The sequence below is a fragment of the Wickerhamiella sorbophila genome, assembly GCF_002251995.1.
Source record: "Wickerhamiella sorbophila strain DS02 chromosome Unknown contig3, whole genome shotgun sequence".
Taxonomy (NCBI): Eukaryota; Fungi; Ascomycota; class Dipodascomycetes; order Dipodascales; family Trichomonascaceae; genus Wickerhamiella; species Wickerhamiella sorbophila.
This window is the reverse complement of record NW_020194004.1, coordinates 513,766-531,932: the sequence shown is the minus strand read 5'-3', so window position 1 is coordinate 531,932 and position 18,167 is coordinate 513,766. Positions and strand designations below refer to the sequence as shown.

Below are 18,167 nucleotides of genomic sequence, written 5' to 3'. Positions count from 1 at the left end.
ATGTTTCGGAGTCAACTTGGACGCCTGCATAGGAAATATCCGAGGTCTGTATACAGGGTAACGGGAATATTTCCGGGTAGGCCCGGGCCTGGGGATTTCCCCAGCTCAAAGGTGCCCGGGCAGTCCCGTGCAATCCCGGGTAAGCTACTTTATCTTACGAACATCTCGCACTTTCAACAAAAGTTCTTATTGTCACAAATGCTAGGTAAACGCTTTTACAGCGACATTGCCGCTCTTCGCAAGACCCCTCTGTTTGACTTCCACCTCGCTCATGAGGGCAAGATGGTCGACTACGCTGGCTTTGCCATGCCAGTCCTTTACAAGGCTCAGTCTCACATTGCCTCTCACAATTGGGTCCGTGAGAAGGCTGGTTTGTTCGACGTCAGTCATATGGTCCAGCACAAGTTCTTGGGCCCCGATGCCACCAAATTCTTGGAGACTATCACGCCCAGTGATTTGAAAGGTCTCAAACCTTTCACCTCCACACTGTCCGTCTTGCTCAATTCCAACGGCGGAATTGTTGACGATACTATTATCTGCAAGCACGCTGAGAATGAGTACTATGTTGTAACCAATGCTGGCTGCCGTGACAAGGATCTTGCCTTCTTCAGGGAGCAAGCAAGCCGCCTTGGCGTCAATGTCCGCCATGATCTTATTGGCGGTGGGTTGCTGGCCCTTCAGGGTCCTGAAGCAGCCAACGTTTTGCAAAAGCTCACAAACTTCGACCTCAAGGAGATTGGTTTCGGTGAGTCGGCATTTGTCGACCTTCTCGGCGGCAAATATCACGTCGCTCGCGGTGGTTACACTGGCGAAGACGGTTTCGAAGTTTCGGTGACTGATGATGCTAAATCATTAGAGTTCGCAAATGCTCTTGTTGAGAACGAGGCCGTTCAGCCGATCGGTCTCGCCGCCCGAGACTCACTGCGTCTTGAAGCTGGCATGTGTCTTTACGGAAATGAGCTCACCGAGGAAATTACTCCTATTGCTGCTCGTCTTGCCTGGGTAATTGGCAAGCCTCGTCGTGCAGATAAGGAATTTAACGGTGCTGAGGAAATTTTGAAACAATTGGCCGAAAAGAGCACTCCTCTGCGCACTGGCCTGGTGTCCACTGGCCCTGCCCCCCGCACTGGTGCCAAAATTCTTGATAAGGACGGCAGCCAGGTCGGCACTGTTACCTCTGGCTCCCTGTCGCCTACTCTAGGCAAGAACGTCGCCATGGGCTATCTTCCCCGCAAGCTGGCCAAAAACGGTACTGAACTGTCTATCGAGATCCGTGGCAAGCCTCGTCCTGCAGTGGTCTCTGCTATGCCATTCGTCACACCCAATTACTATCGCAAGTAAACTTTATATTATACCTACTTGAAAAAACATTCTTATCTACATTTATTTTTTGTCCACAATTCCAGTCGTAGCCGTCGCTAGTTTAGGAGGTTCAGGTGGCGAAACAGCCTGATCCTTTTCCCCTTTATGCTTTAGTTTGAGAACTGTTGGCTCAATATTATCCGGAACCACATAGTTATCAGCATCAATGATCTTTTTCGCCGATAATTGGGCCTTGAGCCACTCGATCTCATCTTGCAGAACCTGAATGTCGTCGACTATAGACGCCTGACGAGCTTGTTCTTTCCGTCTAGAGCGCCATGATTCGAAAAAAACAAGGCTACCGGCCACCGAGAACACAAACGCCTCGGAAATGAAGGTGGCACCAGATTGGATAGCTTTAGCGTCGTTTAAGGGGCGAACCTTGATGTTTTTTTCATTCAGCAGTTTTAGTCGCAATTTCACGTCTGTTTGGTGCAATTTTTGAGCAAATGAAATGCAGAACTTCCTGAAACTTGGATGTTCTTTTGCATTCGCTTTTATAGTGTTGGCAATGGGTTTTGCCAGAGTCTTCACCAAAAGAGACGTGAACTTTAGCGCGAGACTCATGACAAATCAGCCCCCTCTCGAAGATCGCTTGTGTTTTCAAAAAACGGTCTGTTCGAGGTATCGTCAGGAGACATTTACTGTAATGTTACAATAACGTCGAAGACTACGTTTCCAGAGTCGCGTCGAGCTCTCTTCTATTTTGATCAGTTATCATACATGACGGAGTACCGCTAGGGCTGTTTACAGGCGTTTTACCCCGGCAACAAACGGTCGCAATCTTATGCAGTACCTGCATCAGTTAACTCAACGGGAGGTTTCAGATCGTTTCAGGGATGAGGCGAGGTGTACATGCAAGTGTGTTCTTGAGACGCCCCAAAGGTTTCCATATAGTTTTATTTTAGACTTTTTCCTACGATCGAAGAACGGCGCCAAGGTACAAACGGCACCACTTAAAACAACACTGACCATGCATACACCCCGGCCCTAATCTTCGGATGATCACACGACCAACTCTAGCATATCTGCCCAAATGTAATGAAATCTTCGGGGAAAAAAATACAAATAAAATAGGCTGTAGTTATTCTACAGTTGATGGAGATTTCACTGCGAAATATTGTCAAATTGAGCCATGGACTGGGTTATAACATCGTGACTGAATATGGTATGCGTCAGCTACTTGCAGGACAGTCCGAAAACGATACAGCTGCATTGTCGAGTGGTAACTATAAAAACCCCGGCTATACAGTAGCGATTTAGTCCAATGAAGTTCGATCTTTTAGCAACTATTGCCCTGGCTTCTGTCATGGGCGTGGATGCAGCCCAAGAACCCTTTTACTCTAATCCAAAGCCCTACAGTCAGGACTTTACTGATAACTACAACTTCTTGAAGTACACCACTTGGATGGGACCCTGGTCTCAGCGCCGTGGAGTAGGCATCAACAGAGACCCACCCAAAGGCTGTAAAGTCGATCAGGTTGCCATGATGCACCGCCATGCCGAGCGATACCCTGCAAGTTACGCCGCGAAGAACATGGACAAAGCCCTGCAAAAGTTTGACGACGTGAAGGGCAAACTCAAAGATGACCTTGAGTTCCTGAACTACTGGGTTCCTTTCGTTCACGCTGACGATGGTATCATCGGCCAAGAGTCCATGTATGGCGCGTACTCGGGTTGGCTTGATGCATACCACCGGGGTGCACTATACCGCACACGGTACGGTCACCTATGGGACGGTCAGTCCACTGTTCCCATGTTCACCAGCGGTTTTGAGCGTGTCGCTCAAACGGCGCGTAAGTTTGGCCAAGGCTTCTTTGGTTTCAATTACACGGACGTGGTGGCTTTGAATATCTATCCCGAGACTGCTGAGCAAGGAGCCAATACTTTGACTGCAGTGTGCAATATTCCTAACAACGCAACAGCGTGCGAAGTTCCGACCGAGGACGCAAAAACAGAGTGGCCTGAAGATCCTCCTTGGGTTTACCCTGAGTTCGAACAGGCAGCCAAGCGTCTTAACAAGGCTAATAAGGGACTGAACCTCACAGCCGAGGATATTCCCCAGCTTATGTCTATCGCTCCGTTTGAGCTCAACGTCCGTGGCTCCAGTCCATGGGTTGGTGCTTTCACTGCCGAAGAGTGGGCCGCTTTCGAGTATCTTCACTCTGCATTTTACTACTGTTACGCAGGACCTGAGGCACCCAGTAGTCTTGCCTTGGGCTCCAACTACCTCAATGCTACTCGTGTGCTATTCAATCAGGGTCCCCAGGATTCTATGCCTATGATTTGGTCTTTCGCTCACGATACTGATATCACTCCAGTTGTGACGTTACTGGGATTTGCCAATGACGAAAAATTCGATCCCACCAAAGTATCCTATGGATCTAGATGGGATGTTACGGATATTGTCCCTGAAGGTGCCCACCTTGTTTTCGAGAGATTGGTGTGTGAGGACGATGAAGATGACGAGTTGGCCAGTCTCGCCAGCGAATACCCTTCGTCTTTCAACGCTTCCTCGGTAAATGCAACTTATGCCACGAATGCGACCTACCCTGGAGCGTCGAACCCTAACAAGGGTAAAAATGAAAATATTTATGTGCGCATTGTTCTTAATGAAGCTGTTGTACCCCTCCCAGCCTGTAACTCTGGCCCTGGTAAGTCATGCAAGCTTAGTGATTTCTCCGAGTTCGTTGATGGTGCTATCAAAGACGTTGATTTCGTCAAAACATGCAACGTTTCGGATAGTGCTCCTCACACCATGACAATGTTCTGGGACTATAATACCACCAACAGTCTTGACTATAACTCCTACCCGATTCCCTACCAAGCCGGACTTCTCGATTCCGATGGCCAGCCTAGTGATGACAAGTCGGACTACTAATTCTCACATGTGGTCCACTTGCAGATCCGAAAGTTGTTTGAGGATGGGCTCAGCTTAACTTGTATAGATAAAATAACTGTCAATTACGCCTCAGGCATGTCGAGTGATTTCTGAAGCTGGACAAAATCTGTGAAATGCTCGTTGTGTTTAGCAACTCATGCAGGCAGCCGGGACGGCAAGGTGCATTATTCAAGATCTAGACACTTGGTGAGACCGCACTTGGGATCTTCGAAACGCTCATACGTCATGCATCATTGTCAATTGAGGAAGCAGCATATCACCTCTGCTTTCAGAATGGTGGCACCCAGTCATGTGCAGAATATGATTTTCCGGGGCCGCCTGAGCAAATCCGTTTCAAGCCCCGATTTGTAACACGGACACAGGGCGCATGACTCCAACCGCAGTGCATGACTATGTTGACATAACTCGAGTCGAATGCCAAGATTAGGTCCCTGCTCTAAAGTATGGGGTGTGTGGAGACATTGAAGTGCATTGAAAACCTCAAATTCATAGTTTTTTTTTCGCATGAATCGCTTGGAGTGTCCTAAATGAACTATCTAGGCAAGTCTAACTATAGCAAGGGCAAGGGTACCGTTAGCGGGCTGCTTTTACGCAGTGAAAACTGCGCACGTGGTGCAGGGAGAAGGAAACCTATTTAATGCGCAAAGAACTTGTTAATTGACAACAACAAACTTCAAGATAGAGAATGAAGGTTGAAATCGGTGTTTCTTTGGCCCTTGCTTCCCTGATGGGTGTAGAGGCTTTCAGCGAGCCCTTCTACACTAACCCAAAGCCATACAGCCAGGATATGCTTGATAACTACAATCTTCTGAAATATACCACCTGGATGGGGCCCTGGTCCCAACGTCGTGGTGTTGGTCTCAATCGTGACACTCCTTTGGGTTGCAAAGTTGATCAGGTCGCAATGTTGCACCGTCATGGTGAGCGCTACCCCGACAAGTACGCTGTTGTTGACATGAACGAAGCCCTTGACAAGCTGACTCCTCACAAGGGTAAACTGAAGGGTGATCTGGAATTTCTCAACTACTGGGTTCCTTTTATCACTCCAGACGGCGGTTTGGTCGCCCAAGAGTCTACCGTAGGTGCCTATTCGGGTCTTTTGGACGCATACAACCGCGGTACTATGTACCGTGCTCGTTACGGGCACTTGTGGGATCAGGAGTCAATTGTCCCTATTTTCACTTCTGGTTATGAGCGTATTGTTCAGACAGGCCGCCATTTTGGTGAGGGCTTCTTCGGATTCAACTACACCGACTCTGCTGCAATCAACATTATTCCCGAGGTAGCTTCTCAGGGTGCCGACTCACTTGTCCCTGTCTGTCACATCCCCAACAATGCCACCGTCTGCGATGTTCCTGAATCCGCACGTGCCAAGTCCCCTGACAACCCTCCGTGGAAATACGAAGAGTTTGGGCGCGCTGCTGCTAGGTTCAATAGAGCCAACAAAGGATTGAGCTTGAATGTGACTGCTGACGATATTCCTCAGCTCATGTCGTTTGCTGCTTTTGAACTCAACGTCCGTGGCTCTTCCCCCTGGGCTAAGGCCTTCACTTCTGAGGAGTGGATCGCTTTTGAGTACTTGCAATCTTCCTACTACAACTGCTACTACGGAAACTTTGCTACCAATACTCCCGCTCGTGGTTCTTTGTACTTGAATGCTACCCGTGTTCTTTTAAACCAAGGACCTGAGAATTCGCTGCCCATGGCCTGGTCTTTTGCCCATGACATCAATATTACTCCCGTTGTTGCTTTGCTAGGTTTTGCTACTGATAAGCACTACGACCCCACGAAGGTAACTTTCGGCAACAAATGGGATGTCACGGATATTACCCCCCAAGGTGCTCACATTGTTTTCGAGCGTCTTGTCTGCTCTGGTGATGAAGATGATGAATATGCTCTATTGGCTGAGGAATTCCCCGCCTCATTCAATGTTTCTGACACTAATGCCACCTATGCCAGCAATGCTACTTACCCCGGTGTCAATTCCTCTATTCACACCGGTGTTAAGGAAAACATCTACGTGCGTGTCGTTCTTAACGAGGCGGTTGCTCCTCTTCCTGGTTGTGATTCTGGCCCTGGAAAGTCTTGCAAGTTGAGCGACTTCTCCAAGCTCGTAGACAAAGCTATTGCGGGTGTCGACTTTGTAAAGACATGCAACGTGTCTGCCGATGCTCCTCAGTACCTCAGCTTCTTCTGGGACTACAATACCACCAACTCTTTGAACTACGACACTAACCCGATTCCTTACCAGGCTGGTTTGCTTAACGCTGAAGGAAACCCCATCCAAGAAAGCTAGTCCTATAGGTTCTGTATTAACAATCCCCACTAAACTAATAAAAAGTTCGGTTCACTTTCGAGAATAAGTAAAGCTATATTGGCTACCCAGAGAAGTTTGAGTGGTCCCTTCTCTCAGTTAAAAGTATTTTCAGTAGACAAAGCACGATCTAACTGTCACATTGAATTAATTTTTTGGTTCTACTGACGGCACTAAACAAGGCAACGGCCTATTACTCAATTCGCACCGCATCCTATTTTAGGGCTCGCCTAGTCCTCCAATTTCACGAGTGACCAGGATTAAACCGCGTCGAACAAGCAGCGGCATGATCGGGGAATGTGTCTCGAGGGTAAGGGTGGCGGTAACTGCTTTACCCGTTTTACCAGGAGTCTTTGTCAGCAGAAAAACTTGGAACCTTACTCATCAGTAGGGTAACTTTGCCAACCCGTTCATTGGGATATTTCGCATACTCATCGCTTATTGGACCCAGTCATACACCATGTTCTCGCTCCGCATGGCCTCCGGCGCTGCCCAACGGGCATCTGCTACACGGTACGTAGTGCAAAAAGCACAGGAACTGAACCGACGAACTAACAATAGCACCTACGCAACTCTGCGTGAGATTGAGATCCGTCTCAAGAGTATCAAGAACATCGAGAAAATCACAAAAACCATGATGGTTGTCGCCTCTACTCGCGTTAACAAGGCTGCTCGTGCCATGCAGAGCTCTCGTGTTTACGGTGAGGCTGCTAAAGATGTGTACGACGAGGCCGAAGTTCAGGCCCCCGAGGCCACCGAGACCCCCGAGAAGAACCTGTACGTTGTCATGTCCTCCGACAAGGGTCTGTGCGGTTCTATCCACTCCCAGCTTGCTCGCGCTGCCCGCCGCTACTTGGCCGAGGATACTAACGCTGATATCGTTGTTGTTGGTGACAAGCAGAAGGCTCAGCTCTCCCGTAGCAATGCCAAGCAGATCAAGCTCTCGTTTGCTGGTATCGGAAAGGAGGCTCCTACTTTCAATGAGGCCGCTTTGGTTGCCGATGAGATCTCCAAGCTCGGTGTTAAGTACGACAACATCAAGATTCTTTACAACAAGTACGTCTCCACTGTCGCTTTCGAGCCCACCATCATCGAGGCCCCTCCGGCTTCCACCATCGAGCAGGCCCCCAAGTTCGGCACTTACGAGCTCGAGGCCGACGATGTCACCGAGAACCTCGCTGAGTTCAACCTTGCCAACTTCATTCTTTGGGGTTTGTCTGAGGGCCATGCTGCCGAGATTACCGCTCGTCGCAACGCCATGGACAATGCTTCCAAGAACGCCAACGACATGATTGGCAAGTACTCGATTCTCTACAACCGTACCCGCCAGGCCGTCATTACCAACGAGTTGGTCGACATTATTACTGGTGCTTCTTCGTTGGAGTAATATAAAAGGAAACGCATAAAAAGTAGTAGATCTATGAACCCTCAACCTAGAGTAACTTAGTTGAGCCATTTGCGAAGTAATTTCGTACCAAGGTAGGCCATCAGCGGCACATTGAAGGGCTCAAGCACTTCCAGTACAGAGTCTAGTCGCACGGTGGTTTCTAAGGGTTCCTCGGCGATTGTGTTTGACTTGAGCTGTTCGAAAATCTTGTCTTTCTCGGACCACACTTTATTGAGCCATTCAGCAAGCGCTGCGTCGTTGTCGTAGGGTATATCCTTGGTCTCGAACCGTCTAATGTGAATTTTGATCTCGGGTGGGCTCTGACCACCAGCATATGTGCGCGCCAGGGTATAAAACTCTTCTCCATAAGTTCCCTCTGGAATGCCCGCATAATAGAATGTGAGGTCGTAGAGGTAGGGCAGGCAGCCACCCTTCAGGATGGCTTGAAGACCTCGGGCGCGGGGGAGCAGGAGATGATTGAATTCTTTGATGCCGTTTTTCTCGGCATAGGCATGGTTTCTCGAATAACCACCGGTGCTCATGGTTGTACCCTCAGGGAAAAGAACAACCATTGCAGGGAGGCTGGGCTCGTGGGACAGGTCGCTCATGTGTTTGGCAATTGTGGCTTCGTCTTCGGCCCATTTGCGCTTGAGAAAGATAAACTCAAAGTGCTGCATGCCCCAACCGAATATAGGGATGCGCTTGAGTGAATCCTTCAAAAGAATTTTGATGGCATCGCTAAGATTGCTGGTGTAGGCGAGCCACCAAATATACACCCAGTCGCTGTACAGCTGGTGGTTGGAGATGATGATTGATCGGGGACTCAAATTGGTCCTGAGGTGACCGGTCTTTTCTTCAATGGAAAATTGGTCACGAATTTGCGGGTCAACGTACAATTTGATCTGGGAATTCGTGAATACTTGCAGCACTGCCACCTGAATGCTGGCGAACAGGCGCTTGCCACTGGCCATCCATGCACGCGCTAAATTGGATGAAAATAGCCACAGAGGATAGCCAGCGACGGTTGACAAGTAGGTAGCCACGCAAGAAGTGAGGTAGTACAGGAACAGCACTGTTCCCCGAAGCTTGGCTATGGCGGTCATAGTTAGTAATGGGGCGATCGACCGGGGTTGTGCTTTTTACCTGCAGCAACAACCGCAGAGGTGTGAGGGTATAGAAGAGGAGACGGACTAGCCAATTGCACAGGGAATTGACCGCGCAAGCAATTCAGGGGCGAGCTGACCTAGATGCAGTCACATGATGCAGTCATATTTATGCCCTAACCCTATATGCTTCCAGTTAGGGAATGCTTGGTTTAGCGGTTGACATTACAGTAAGCTAAAAGGTCCCAACCCCAGGACGAGGCGAGCTTTCTCACCTACCCCCACCCACCTCCAAACAGTAAGTATATGGTGGCAAACGCCGAATATATGGCCGCAAGGCAGGTCTGGACTCAATTCGTAGTGCTCAGTTGCGCAAAAGTTGAGATCAATCCTGCAATGGCCATTTTGAGACGCCGCCACCATTCACCCCAACCAGCCTCTTTGCGTGGGCACCTAGTGTTTACGCGCCGGGCGGCAAACAATGACCAGAACTAACATACAGTGCGATCTCAATTCAAGGACGACTACCCTTTCGAGTCTCGTGCTGCCGAGGCTGAGCGTATTCGCCAAAAGTACACTGGTCGTATTCCCGTTATCTGCGAGAAGGTCGATAAGAGCGACATCGCTAGTATCGACAAGCGCAAGTACCTCGTACCTGCCGATCTTAGCGTTGGACAGTTTGTTTATGTGATTCGCAAGCGTATTAAGTTAGAGCCCGAGAAGGCTATCTTCATTTTTGTTAACGACGTGCTTCCTCCTGCCTCGGCTCTAATGAGCACTATCTATGATGAGCACAAGGATAAGGATGGTTTCCTGTACATCACATACTCGGGTGAGAATACGTTTGGCTCCCTATGATGTCGTATTTAAATAAGTATAATCACGTTTGCTTTCTACGCGCTTTACCCTCCGCTTAACCAAGATCCTCCTGCGTGCCAAGTATACGTGGGTTAGAAGCGCCGCAGTCAATTATTGTAGCTAACATTGAGTCTAACGTTTAGAATCTGGTGTGCTTGTGCTCAGTGGTCTCTCTACTCGGCGCATTGATTGCATTATGCAGATTGCCATCACTTGGAGCCCAGCAAGTATCGGCGGAGCGAGATGTTCAAACAAAAGGCGAATTTTGGGAAATGAGACCAGGCTTGCTCACACATGTTCAAGATGGTTATTTAACTTTAGTGTCATTAAAGCCTCGTATCCCATTAACGTTAATTAAACGGTTAAAATATCCTCCGTTCAGTGCCCTGCCCATCCTCGCAGCAATGGTTAGGCTTGAGACGGCTCTCATTAATTTTTTGGGCATAGTTTCTTTCATTTATCCCCATGCAAACCAAGACATGAAGCGTGGTCTTATGACCGATTTTATGGACGTTGTGTCCCGCGACCACCCACATGTAGCTTCGATACTTCCAAACTTTCTTCGTCCTCTTAGTCCACACCTCCATCCACCCAAAAATTTGCCATTGTTCCCTGTTGTGATACCCCAGCCAAAGCAGGGAACCTGGATTATCGATGAAAGTGTCGCTCCCGTCGACCCATCTCAGGATCCTTTCTATACACCAGATCCTTCCCTTTACGAGCATCTCGAGAACGGTGATATCATAGCAATTCGACGGGTTGGCCTTAGTGCTGTTCTGTCCAATGCTTCTACTTCCTACCAGATCAGTTTCCGAAGCGAGTCCACTAGTGGCTCACCAACTGCTGATCTCACTGTCCTTATCATCCCTGACCATTACGATAACAAAACGCTGTTGTCTTATCAAGAAGCTGAGGATTCAGCATTTTTGAAGTGTGCCCCATCTTACTCCGTCGCATCCGGTGATAACGATCCCCTCATGAACTTGGCCTTGAACGAAGGCTGGGCTCTCAATATACCCGATCATCAAGGCATTTCTTCAGCCTTTGCTGCAGGAATATATTCTGGGAAAACAACGCTTGATTCTATACGAGCAGTAAAAAATGCTGAATCCATGCTTGGCTTCAGTTTTGAAAATCTCGGACTACATGGATATTCTGGGGGCTCGATTGCAACAGGGCACGCGCTTGAGTTACAGCCAAGCTACGCGCCAGACGTCACATTAACATGTGCTGCAGTTGGTGGATACATTGTAAATCTCACCTCTACATTTGAAACTATCAATGGCGGACTCTTTGCAGGCTTTTGCCCCCCTGCTCTAATTGGTCTCAGCACAGAATACCCTGAACTGGATAAAATGTTACAAACAGCCTTTCGACCAGGATATCGAGATAGATTCTACAGTTCAATCCACAACTGTGCCAGCGGTGATCTCGCCAACTTTCTCGGCCAGGACATTTTCACGTACGTTACAGCCGGCAACTCCTTCCTGTACAACAGTACTGTTCAAGACGTGCTGAACGAAAATTCACTAGGAAAAGTAGCCCCGAGTATTCCACTTTTTGTATACCATGGCGTTCGGGATGAAATCGCGCCCATTGCTGAAGTGGACAAAGCGGTTGACTTTTACTGTCAGAGTGGTGCTCGCGTCGAGTATTCACGCCAAAATAGCTTGGCTCATCTCACAACTGCCGTTATGAGTACCCAAGATGTTCTTAATTACTTTAAACGCACTTTTGATGGACAATTGCCCGCCAACTGTGCCTCTCACCAAGATGCGATTGACCCGCACCAGCATTCACCGTCACTAAAGGACATATCCACTATGATCTCGCGGTACCTTTAAAAAATTGCTAGAATTTCAAGTACGCTTCGTATGCATAAGAAAAAAGAAATCATATCGTTAAATCATGATCTATGGAATTTACAGCTTGACACCGAACTTCTCGGCGAACTTGGCGGTAGAGAAGGATTTGGGACGCTCAATAGGAGCACCCATGGCACGGTCAATGATGAGCTGGGGCAGGACACCGAGAGCACGAGCGACAGCGAAGAGAACAGTGTAGTAAGACTGCTCCTTCAGGCCGTAGTACTGGAGGAGGACACCAGAGTGGGCATCCACATTAGGCCAGGGGTTCTTGATCTTCTGGTTGGCACCGAGGACCTTGGGGGCGACCTGGTAGATCTGAGAAACAAGCTTGAACAGCTCGTAGTCGGGCATGTGCTTCAGGCCGAACTCACGCTGAGCAGTGTAGCGGGGGTCGGTCTTGCGCAGAACGGCGTGGCCGTAACCGGGGACGACGCGGCCGGAGTTGAGGGTATCCCAAAGGTACTTCTCAATCTGCTCGTTGGTGACCTCAGAGCCGATCTCAGAGCGCATCTTAAGAATCCACTCAAGAACCTCCTGGTTAGCACGGCCGTGCAAAGGACCAGCAAGACCGTTGAAACCAGCAGCGACCGAGAGGTAAGGAGAAGACAAAGCAGAGCCGACCAGGTGGGTGGTGTGGGCAGAGACATTGCCACCCTCGTGGTCGGAGTGGATAGTCAGGTAAAGACGCATGAGCTCAGTGAACTCCTCGTTCTTGAAACCAAGCTGCTTGGTGAAGTTAGCAGAGTAATCAAGGCTGGAGTCGGTGGAGGCAACAACACCGTCGTGGAAGACGTTGCGGTAGATGCGGGCAGCAATGGAGGGCAACTTGGCAATCAGGTCAAGAGAGTCCTCAAAAGTGTACTGCCAGTACTCCTTCTTGTTAACACCCTGCTCGTAAGCCTTGGCGAACTCAGACTCAGACTCCAAAGCGTTGACAGCAATAGAGAGCTGGGCCATGGGGTGGAGGTGCTTGGGGGAGTGGTTAAGCAAGTCCTCGACATGCTCAGGGAGCTTGGAGCGGGCGTAGAGCTCGCTGGACAAGGCACGAACCTGACCCTCAGTGGGGATCTCGCCGGTCAGCAACAACCAGAAAAGACCCTCAGGAAGGGGCTCAGATCCACCGGGAGCCTTGGGCAGCTTCTCGCAGATCTCGGGGATGGTGAGGCCGCGGAAACGGATACCCTCATCAGCGTCGAGCACGGAACCCTCCCAAACAAGAGCAGGGATACCACGCATACCACCGTAGACCTGGTCAAGAACGACTTCACCAAGAGAGGAGTTGCCGTGCTCCTTGCGGAGACGCTTAATCTGCTCCTGCTTCTCAGGAATCTGAGCAGCAAAGACGTCTTTGAGGGAAGCCTCCTTGCTAGAGTAGGCCCGGACAAACTTGGCCATCTGGCGAGCAGCCATAGGGCGGAAATGAGACATACGGTTCATAGACATGTTTTGTGTGTAAAAAAAAAAAGGTGGGGGGTTAGACCTAGTCTTTTATATAATTAAAGGCGTCTGGGGGACCGGTGAATTATGCAATGCACTCGGCCGCATGTGGCCAATGAGAGCTGGCGTTGGAGTGCATAACAGCAAAAAGCAACGAGCAAACGGCTCTGGAATCCCAGATTCTGGAAAACCATTTCACGGCAATTTCACTTACCTGCTTTACATCCTACTATGTGCACGAGGAGATGGGAGATTTCACGCTTCAGGAGAGGGCAAGCCGACATGTGACGGCTATCGAAGGATTATGCTGATGTTAGGGCAATTTTCGGAATTCCAGATGGCTGATCATCCGAGGCGTAAACATGGTTTTAAGTGCTCGGCAGTGGCTTTATCAGTGCGGTCCTTCTAGGTGCTCCTTCAGATTCCTACCGATCTGCCTGGCTGTCACTCTTTTCGCCCTTTACGGCTCTTTGACATACCCCGCATCTTAGTAAAACTGAAATATCCTTTACTAAGCCGATATCAACGGTTAGGCCGACGCACAGTATTTCCGTTTATTTCCTGCGGTAAGCCGGTTTGGTGTTAATTGTGGGTATTAACGGTGCGTCGGAGATAGCATATAAGTCATGACTGCTCGAGAATCAATTAGTCCGGTCCATTCTAATATGGGCGAATACGCGCCCTAATTGCGTCACAAGCGCTAACGTTTTACTCCTCGGTTTTTTTGCTGCCCTAAACCTCGGGAACCGTTGATACGCGAAACCTTAAAGATGTTGGACTCAGAAATCGCACTGGCGTCATTAATTTTAACCGGTATCGACTTGAATAGTGTAAACATAAATTTTGAAAGTTTTTAATGGCCGTTACGGGCACTTTACATGCCGCTAGCCAAACCACCACCAAATGCCTTCATACTCGGTGAGCATGCTTTTCAAATAATTCCTACTCGAAATACGCCCTTTTTAAACCGTATACACCGAAAGGTCACCTAGATTTCGTGCCTGACATTTTTGTGTACTTTTGTCCATTTTCCCATCTCCCAGCAAGCTTACCTCATGGCAAAATACGCCAAAGAGCCAGAGCTTGGGCTCGTGAAATTGGCTGATTTACAGCGGCCAGCTTTAGAATTGGCATCGCGGTTTATCGATGAAAGCCGTCGGCGTGATGAGAACTATCCTGATTTGGATCTTGTGGTCTCCTCCAAAGCCGAAGGAAAACCTCTGGTAGCTGATCTAAGAGCTTGTCAACAGAACGCGGCTACTTTGCCTTTTAGCTATACTTCCCAGACTTTGCCAGGCGAACTGTATAGTCTCATTTCATCACCTAATGCACAGTACAATATGGGCGTTTTTGCTCCCATCAATCGCGTGTGGGTCGCCCAGGGAAAACGTCTTTTCTTCTGGGCTTATGGCACAGGTAATGCAGAGACAGTGCAAAATTTTGACGAAATGCCTGCAAACATTGTTTCAGTAGACCTGGTTCCGCCGCGGAAAGATGTTTTCATTGAAACAGTAAACTGGTTGTTACTGATTTCCACCGCTGAGCATATGTACTTCTACGCGCTGTCCACAACTGACAATGATCTACAAGTTTTCGATACTGGATTGTCAGTTCCTCTCGGCACAGGTGCTCCACTCGTCAAGGCGGATCCTTCCACCGGCCGCATCTTTTTTGCTGGTGCCAATACCGGTACTTCGCTGTGGGAGGCCTATTACTCAAATACTGAGTCGTGGTTGAGAAACAAGACAGGAAAGGTTTGCCATTCCGGGCAAGGACTGCCAATGCTGTCCTCCGTTTTCGGAACTCCCGCCCCAAAGCCTGGTGCTGAAAAAACTATAGACATGCAAATTGATGAGTCGCGAAGTCTCATTTACACTTTGTCTTCTAAATCAACTGTACGGATCTACAGCTTCCGTGGTGCTAGTGGTGGTGTCTCTTACGAACAAAAATACACCATCGCTCAGGTTCAGCACCACTTGAATGTGTCTGCTCAGCTTAATTCTGATAAGCCTCCTGGACAGCCCGTTGAGCCCATTAAGGATCTGCAATTGGTGTCGATCTCTGTAATTCCTCGTCAACAGTCCAGTTTTGCTCGTCTGGTAGCTGTAACGGCAACAGGTCACCGTGTTTACTTCCGTTGCGACAATTTCGCCCGGGATCCTACAAGAACTTTCCAAGCTGTCTACTATAAACGCGGCCCTGATCTGCCCGTCAAGCCCCAACCGGCTCCCCCTGCAGCAAATGGTCAGGCTTCCACCCCTGCTGTAGCCTCCGCTCCTCCTCTCACCCCGGCTCCTGCTCCTACTCCAGTAACTATCCCTGTGGACGCACCATCTCGTGTGATTGATGGAACGACACTAGTTGTCGGTGCAAACGAAACGCTTTATCTTCACACAATCGATGCTACTCGCGTATTCCACCACGTTGATATCGAGTCGAGGCCGGTATTTGCTGAGCTTGCGGCCAAGCTTAAAATTGACGGGCCCCTTTATCATGTCAGTATGACTTCACCCTCTGCGGCCCAAAGAACTCGTGACCACCGCGGATTCGACAATCCGTGTGCCCAGCAATACACAGAACGCCCTCAGCAGCTTGTGATCCTCACCACCAAAGCTATTTATACAATCCGGCAGCGATCATTTTATGAAAGAATGGAGGAAAGTGTTCTTCCTGCTTATGGTCCCGTTGAAGTGTGTTGTGCGGCTTTGGCGACTGCCACGCGCCCTTCCAGTTTTGTTACGAAACAACAACGTGAACAGGCAGTTGCAGTCTTTTTCAGGTTTGGAGGGCTTCCTGTATTCCAAAAGAATTTTGAAGCAGCTCGCAACCCGCTGATCGCAGACCCCAAAGCTGCCATTGGCCGCGAAGCTCGTGAACGTCCTTCAGAGCCGTCAGGGCCCCAGCAACTCTCTATTCTGCTATCTGCTTTGGTTGATGGTCTTGCTGTGTATACTGAACGTCTTCTACTACCCTTATGGGCCAAGAAGATTGTCGGCGTTGGTGTGGATCAATCTATATCGATTTCTGTTTCTCGTGAGATTCTTGAAACAGCTCATAGCGACCTGACTGGGCTCACATCGTTACTCCAAAATAACCGTGCGTTCTCTGACGGTATGGGTTCTCGTCCTGCTTATGCTCAGCAACTTTACGTTGGTGATGTTTCAGTCTTATCTCAAGCAGAGCACACTAGTCTCAATGCGTTGTCTCAGCTTGTCAAAAGCTGCCAGCAGGGAATTGCTTTCTTGTTGCTGATTCTCAGCGAAAGCAGTAACACTCCTAAAGGTTTGGCTACATTGCTCGGGTATTTTTCTGCCACAAACCTTGAGAAGTTCAAGGTAATGACATTCCGTGATTTCTTCGGCGAAGCCAAGAATTCGGATGTTACTCGCGAACTGGTTTCTTGTTTGGTTAACTTTGTTATTAATCGGGGCGACAGCGTCGAGTCTGTTGCCCAGACCCTTCAAGAACGCTGTGAATCTTATTGTTCTGCTAATGACGTGCTTGTTTATCGTGCTTTAGAATACTTGCATGCTGCTAAGAATATCCCTCCTACAACAAAGGGTGCTGATTCGGATGCTCGTATGCGAAACCTTTACCAGAGTGTGGCTTTATTCAAGCGTGCCGCTGCTACTGTGCAATTGGACACTCTCAAGGATGTTGTTAGTGAGTACATTCAGTTCGGCTTCTATTCTGGTGCTGTGGAAGTTATCCTGGCTGTTGCTGCGGGCGTCGATCCGTCGAATGCGGCTCTTTCTTATGTTCGCGAGGGCAAGCCTGCTAACGATGTGCGTGAGGCAGTCTACCGTCAAAAGCACGAATTTTACCAGCTCGTATTTGACGTGCTATCTAAAGCTGATGCTGCGAGTGAGCAGGTGACCCAACGGATCATTGTCGAGAATAAAGACGAGGTATTCCACTTTGCCTTTTATGACTGGTTACTTGCGAGCAATCAGGCGGACAGAATCGCCGGTCTCACCAGTCCATTTGTGCTTCCATGGCTTCAAAGCAGTGCATCTCGCAATCTTGAGGTAGCGGAACTCCTATGGAAGTATCATCAGAAAAATGGCGATTTACTGGCAGCTGCCGATGTACTTCTCGAGCTGGCTCGTGGAGAACTGCCCGTCGCTATGTCTCAACGCGTAGAGTTCCTTTCGCGTGCCATGGGCTATTGTTCGTGTACGTTTCCTCCGGGAATGCGCCAACAAGTTGCTAAGCTTAGTACTATGGTACAATCGTATTTGCAGATTGCTATGATCCAATCGGACATTTTGATTGAGGTCGAGAAAGACTCCCATTTGGGACCAGCAGTCAAAGAGCAGGCCATCACTGCGTTGAATCAAAAGCTGCTCTCTATAACCGAGTTGTTCAATGACTATGCGGACCCACTGGGGTACTATGCGATTTGCTTGGCTATTTTCGACGTGGCTGATTTCCGTGATCCAGTTGAGGTTCGTCGTGCATGGCAAAACCTTCTTGACCGTACTCGTATGAACGATGAGATTGAGCAAAACATGCATTACTCACATGTCGGTACATTGGTGACGAACTTGGGTCGAAGATACCTCCATTCTGAGTTTGTTTTCCCTGTCGACGAGCTGGTGCCTATGCTTGAGCAGTATGCATTCGAGCACACACCAGGATCACCTCGTGGTTGGGCTGCTCTTGCATTTGTCAATGCTGGTGTTTCATGTGCAGTAGTTTATGGATTTCTCATGGCTCTTTTGAAACAAGGCAACTATCCTTTCAACTACGAAGACGCTGCCAGAGTCCTCGCTAACGATATCGACTACCTCATCGAAGAATGGACCGCCCGTGATCAATGGGAAGTTTCGAGAGTTGTCACCGAAGATGATCGGGCCCTGATTCGCAAACATCTAGTTTAATCCTTCCTGTATTCTTAAAATATTTTAAGGTTTACACCCTTACCCTGTTGCAT

General features: G+C 48.9%; 10 protein-coding genes across 10 annotated transcripts; 7 read left to right on the top strand and 3 right to left on the bottom strand.

The window, feature by feature from the left end:
• Nucleotides 1-198: 198 nt before the first annotated feature.
• B9G98_02155 (putative aminomethyltransferase, mitochondrial) lies at nucleotides 199-1,341 on the top strand (the record flags this gene model as incomplete). Its single annotated transcript, XM_024808712.1, has 1 exon — nucleotides 199-1,341. One exon carries the CDS (start codon nucleotides 199-201, stop codon nucleotides 1,339-1,341), a length of 1,143 nt encoding a protein of 380 aa, XP_024664480.1.
• Nucleotides 1,342-1,383: 42 nt separating this feature from the next.
• B9G98_02154 (OPA3-like protein) lies at nucleotides 1,384-1,929 on the bottom strand (the record flags this gene model as incomplete). The annotated part of the gene is made up of 1 exon (XM_024808711.1): nucleotides 1,384-1,929. The coding sequence occupies one exon, from the start codon at nucleotides 1,927-1,929 to the stop codon at nucleotides 1,384-1,386; it is 546 nt and encodes a 181-aa protein (XP_024664479.1).
• Nucleotides 1,930-2,629: 700 nt separating this feature from the next.
• Nucleotides 2,630-4,243, top strand: B9G98_02153 (3-phytase B; the record flags this gene model as incomplete). Its single annotated transcript, XM_024808710.1, has 1 exon — nucleotides 2,630-4,243. The coding sequence occupies one exon, from the start codon at nucleotides 2,630-2,632 to the stop codon at nucleotides 4,241-4,243; it is 1,614 nt and encodes a 537-aa protein (XP_024664478.1).
• Nucleotides 4,244-4,949: 706 nt separating this feature from the next.
• On the top strand, nucleotides 4,950-6,560 carry B9G98_02152 (3-phytase B; the record flags this gene model as incomplete). The annotated part of the gene is made up of 1 exon (XM_024808709.1): nucleotides 4,950-6,560. The coding sequence occupies one exon, from the start codon at nucleotides 4,950-4,952 to the stop codon at nucleotides 6,558-6,560; it is 1,611 nt and encodes a 536-aa protein (XP_024664477.1).
• A 478-nt stretch (nucleotides 6,561-7,038) lies between these two features.
• Nucleotides 7,039-7,965, top strand: B9G98_02151 (ATP synthase subunit gamma, mitochondrial; the record flags this gene model as incomplete). The annotated part of the gene is made up of 2 exons (XM_024808708.1): nucleotides 7,039-7,091; nucleotides 7,140-7,965. The coding sequence occupies 2 exons, from the start codon at nucleotides 7,039-7,041 to the stop codon at nucleotides 7,963-7,965; spliced, it is 879 nt and encodes a 292-aa protein (XP_024664476.1).
• A 56-nt stretch (nucleotides 7,966-8,021) lies between these two features.
• On the bottom strand, nucleotides 8,022-9,275 carry B9G98_02150 (hypothetical protein; the record flags this gene model as incomplete). Its single annotated transcript, XM_024808707.1, has 1 exon — nucleotides 8,022-9,275. Exon 1 carries the CDS (start codon nucleotides 9,066-9,068, stop codon nucleotides 8,022-8,024), a length of 1,047 nt encoding a protein of 348 aa, XP_024664475.1. The 5' UTR covers nucleotides 9,069-9,275.
• Nucleotides 9,223-9,926, top strand: B9G98_02149 (Autophagy-related protein 8; the record flags this gene model as incomplete). Its single annotated transcript, XM_024808706.1, has 3 exons — nucleotides 9,223-9,230; nucleotides 9,311-9,366; nucleotides 9,571-9,926. The coding sequence occupies 3 exons, from the start codon at nucleotides 9,223-9,225 to the stop codon at nucleotides 9,924-9,926; spliced, it is 420 nt and encodes a 139-aa protein (XP_024664474.1).
• Nucleotides 9,927-10,405: 479 nt separating this feature from the next.
• On the top strand, nucleotides 10,406-11,770 carry B9G98_02148 (Lipase A; the record flags this gene model as incomplete). The annotated part of the gene is made up of 1 exon (XM_024808705.1): nucleotides 10,406-11,770. The coding sequence occupies one exon, from the start codon at nucleotides 10,406-10,408 to the stop codon at nucleotides 11,768-11,770; it is 1,365 nt and encodes a 454-aa protein (XP_024664473.1).
• Nucleotides 11,771-11,848: 78 nt separating this feature from the next.
• On the bottom strand, nucleotides 11,849-13,237 carry B9G98_02147 (2-methylcitrate synthase, mitochondrial; the record flags this gene model as incomplete). The annotated part of the gene is made up of 1 exon (XM_024808704.1): nucleotides 11,849-13,237. One exon carries the CDS (start codon nucleotides 13,235-13,237, stop codon nucleotides 11,849-11,851), a length of 1,389 nt encoding a protein of 462 aa, XP_024664472.1.
• A 1,049-nt stretch (nucleotides 13,238-14,286) lies between these two features.
• On the top strand, nucleotides 14,287-18,114 carry B9G98_02146 (hypothetical protein; the record flags this gene model as incomplete). Its single annotated transcript, XM_024808703.1, has 1 exon — nucleotides 14,287-18,114. One exon carries the CDS (start codon nucleotides 14,287-14,289, stop codon nucleotides 18,112-18,114), a length of 3,828 nt encoding a protein of 1,275 aa, XP_024664471.1.
• Between the last annotated feature and the right edge of the window lie 53 nt (nucleotides 18,115-18,167).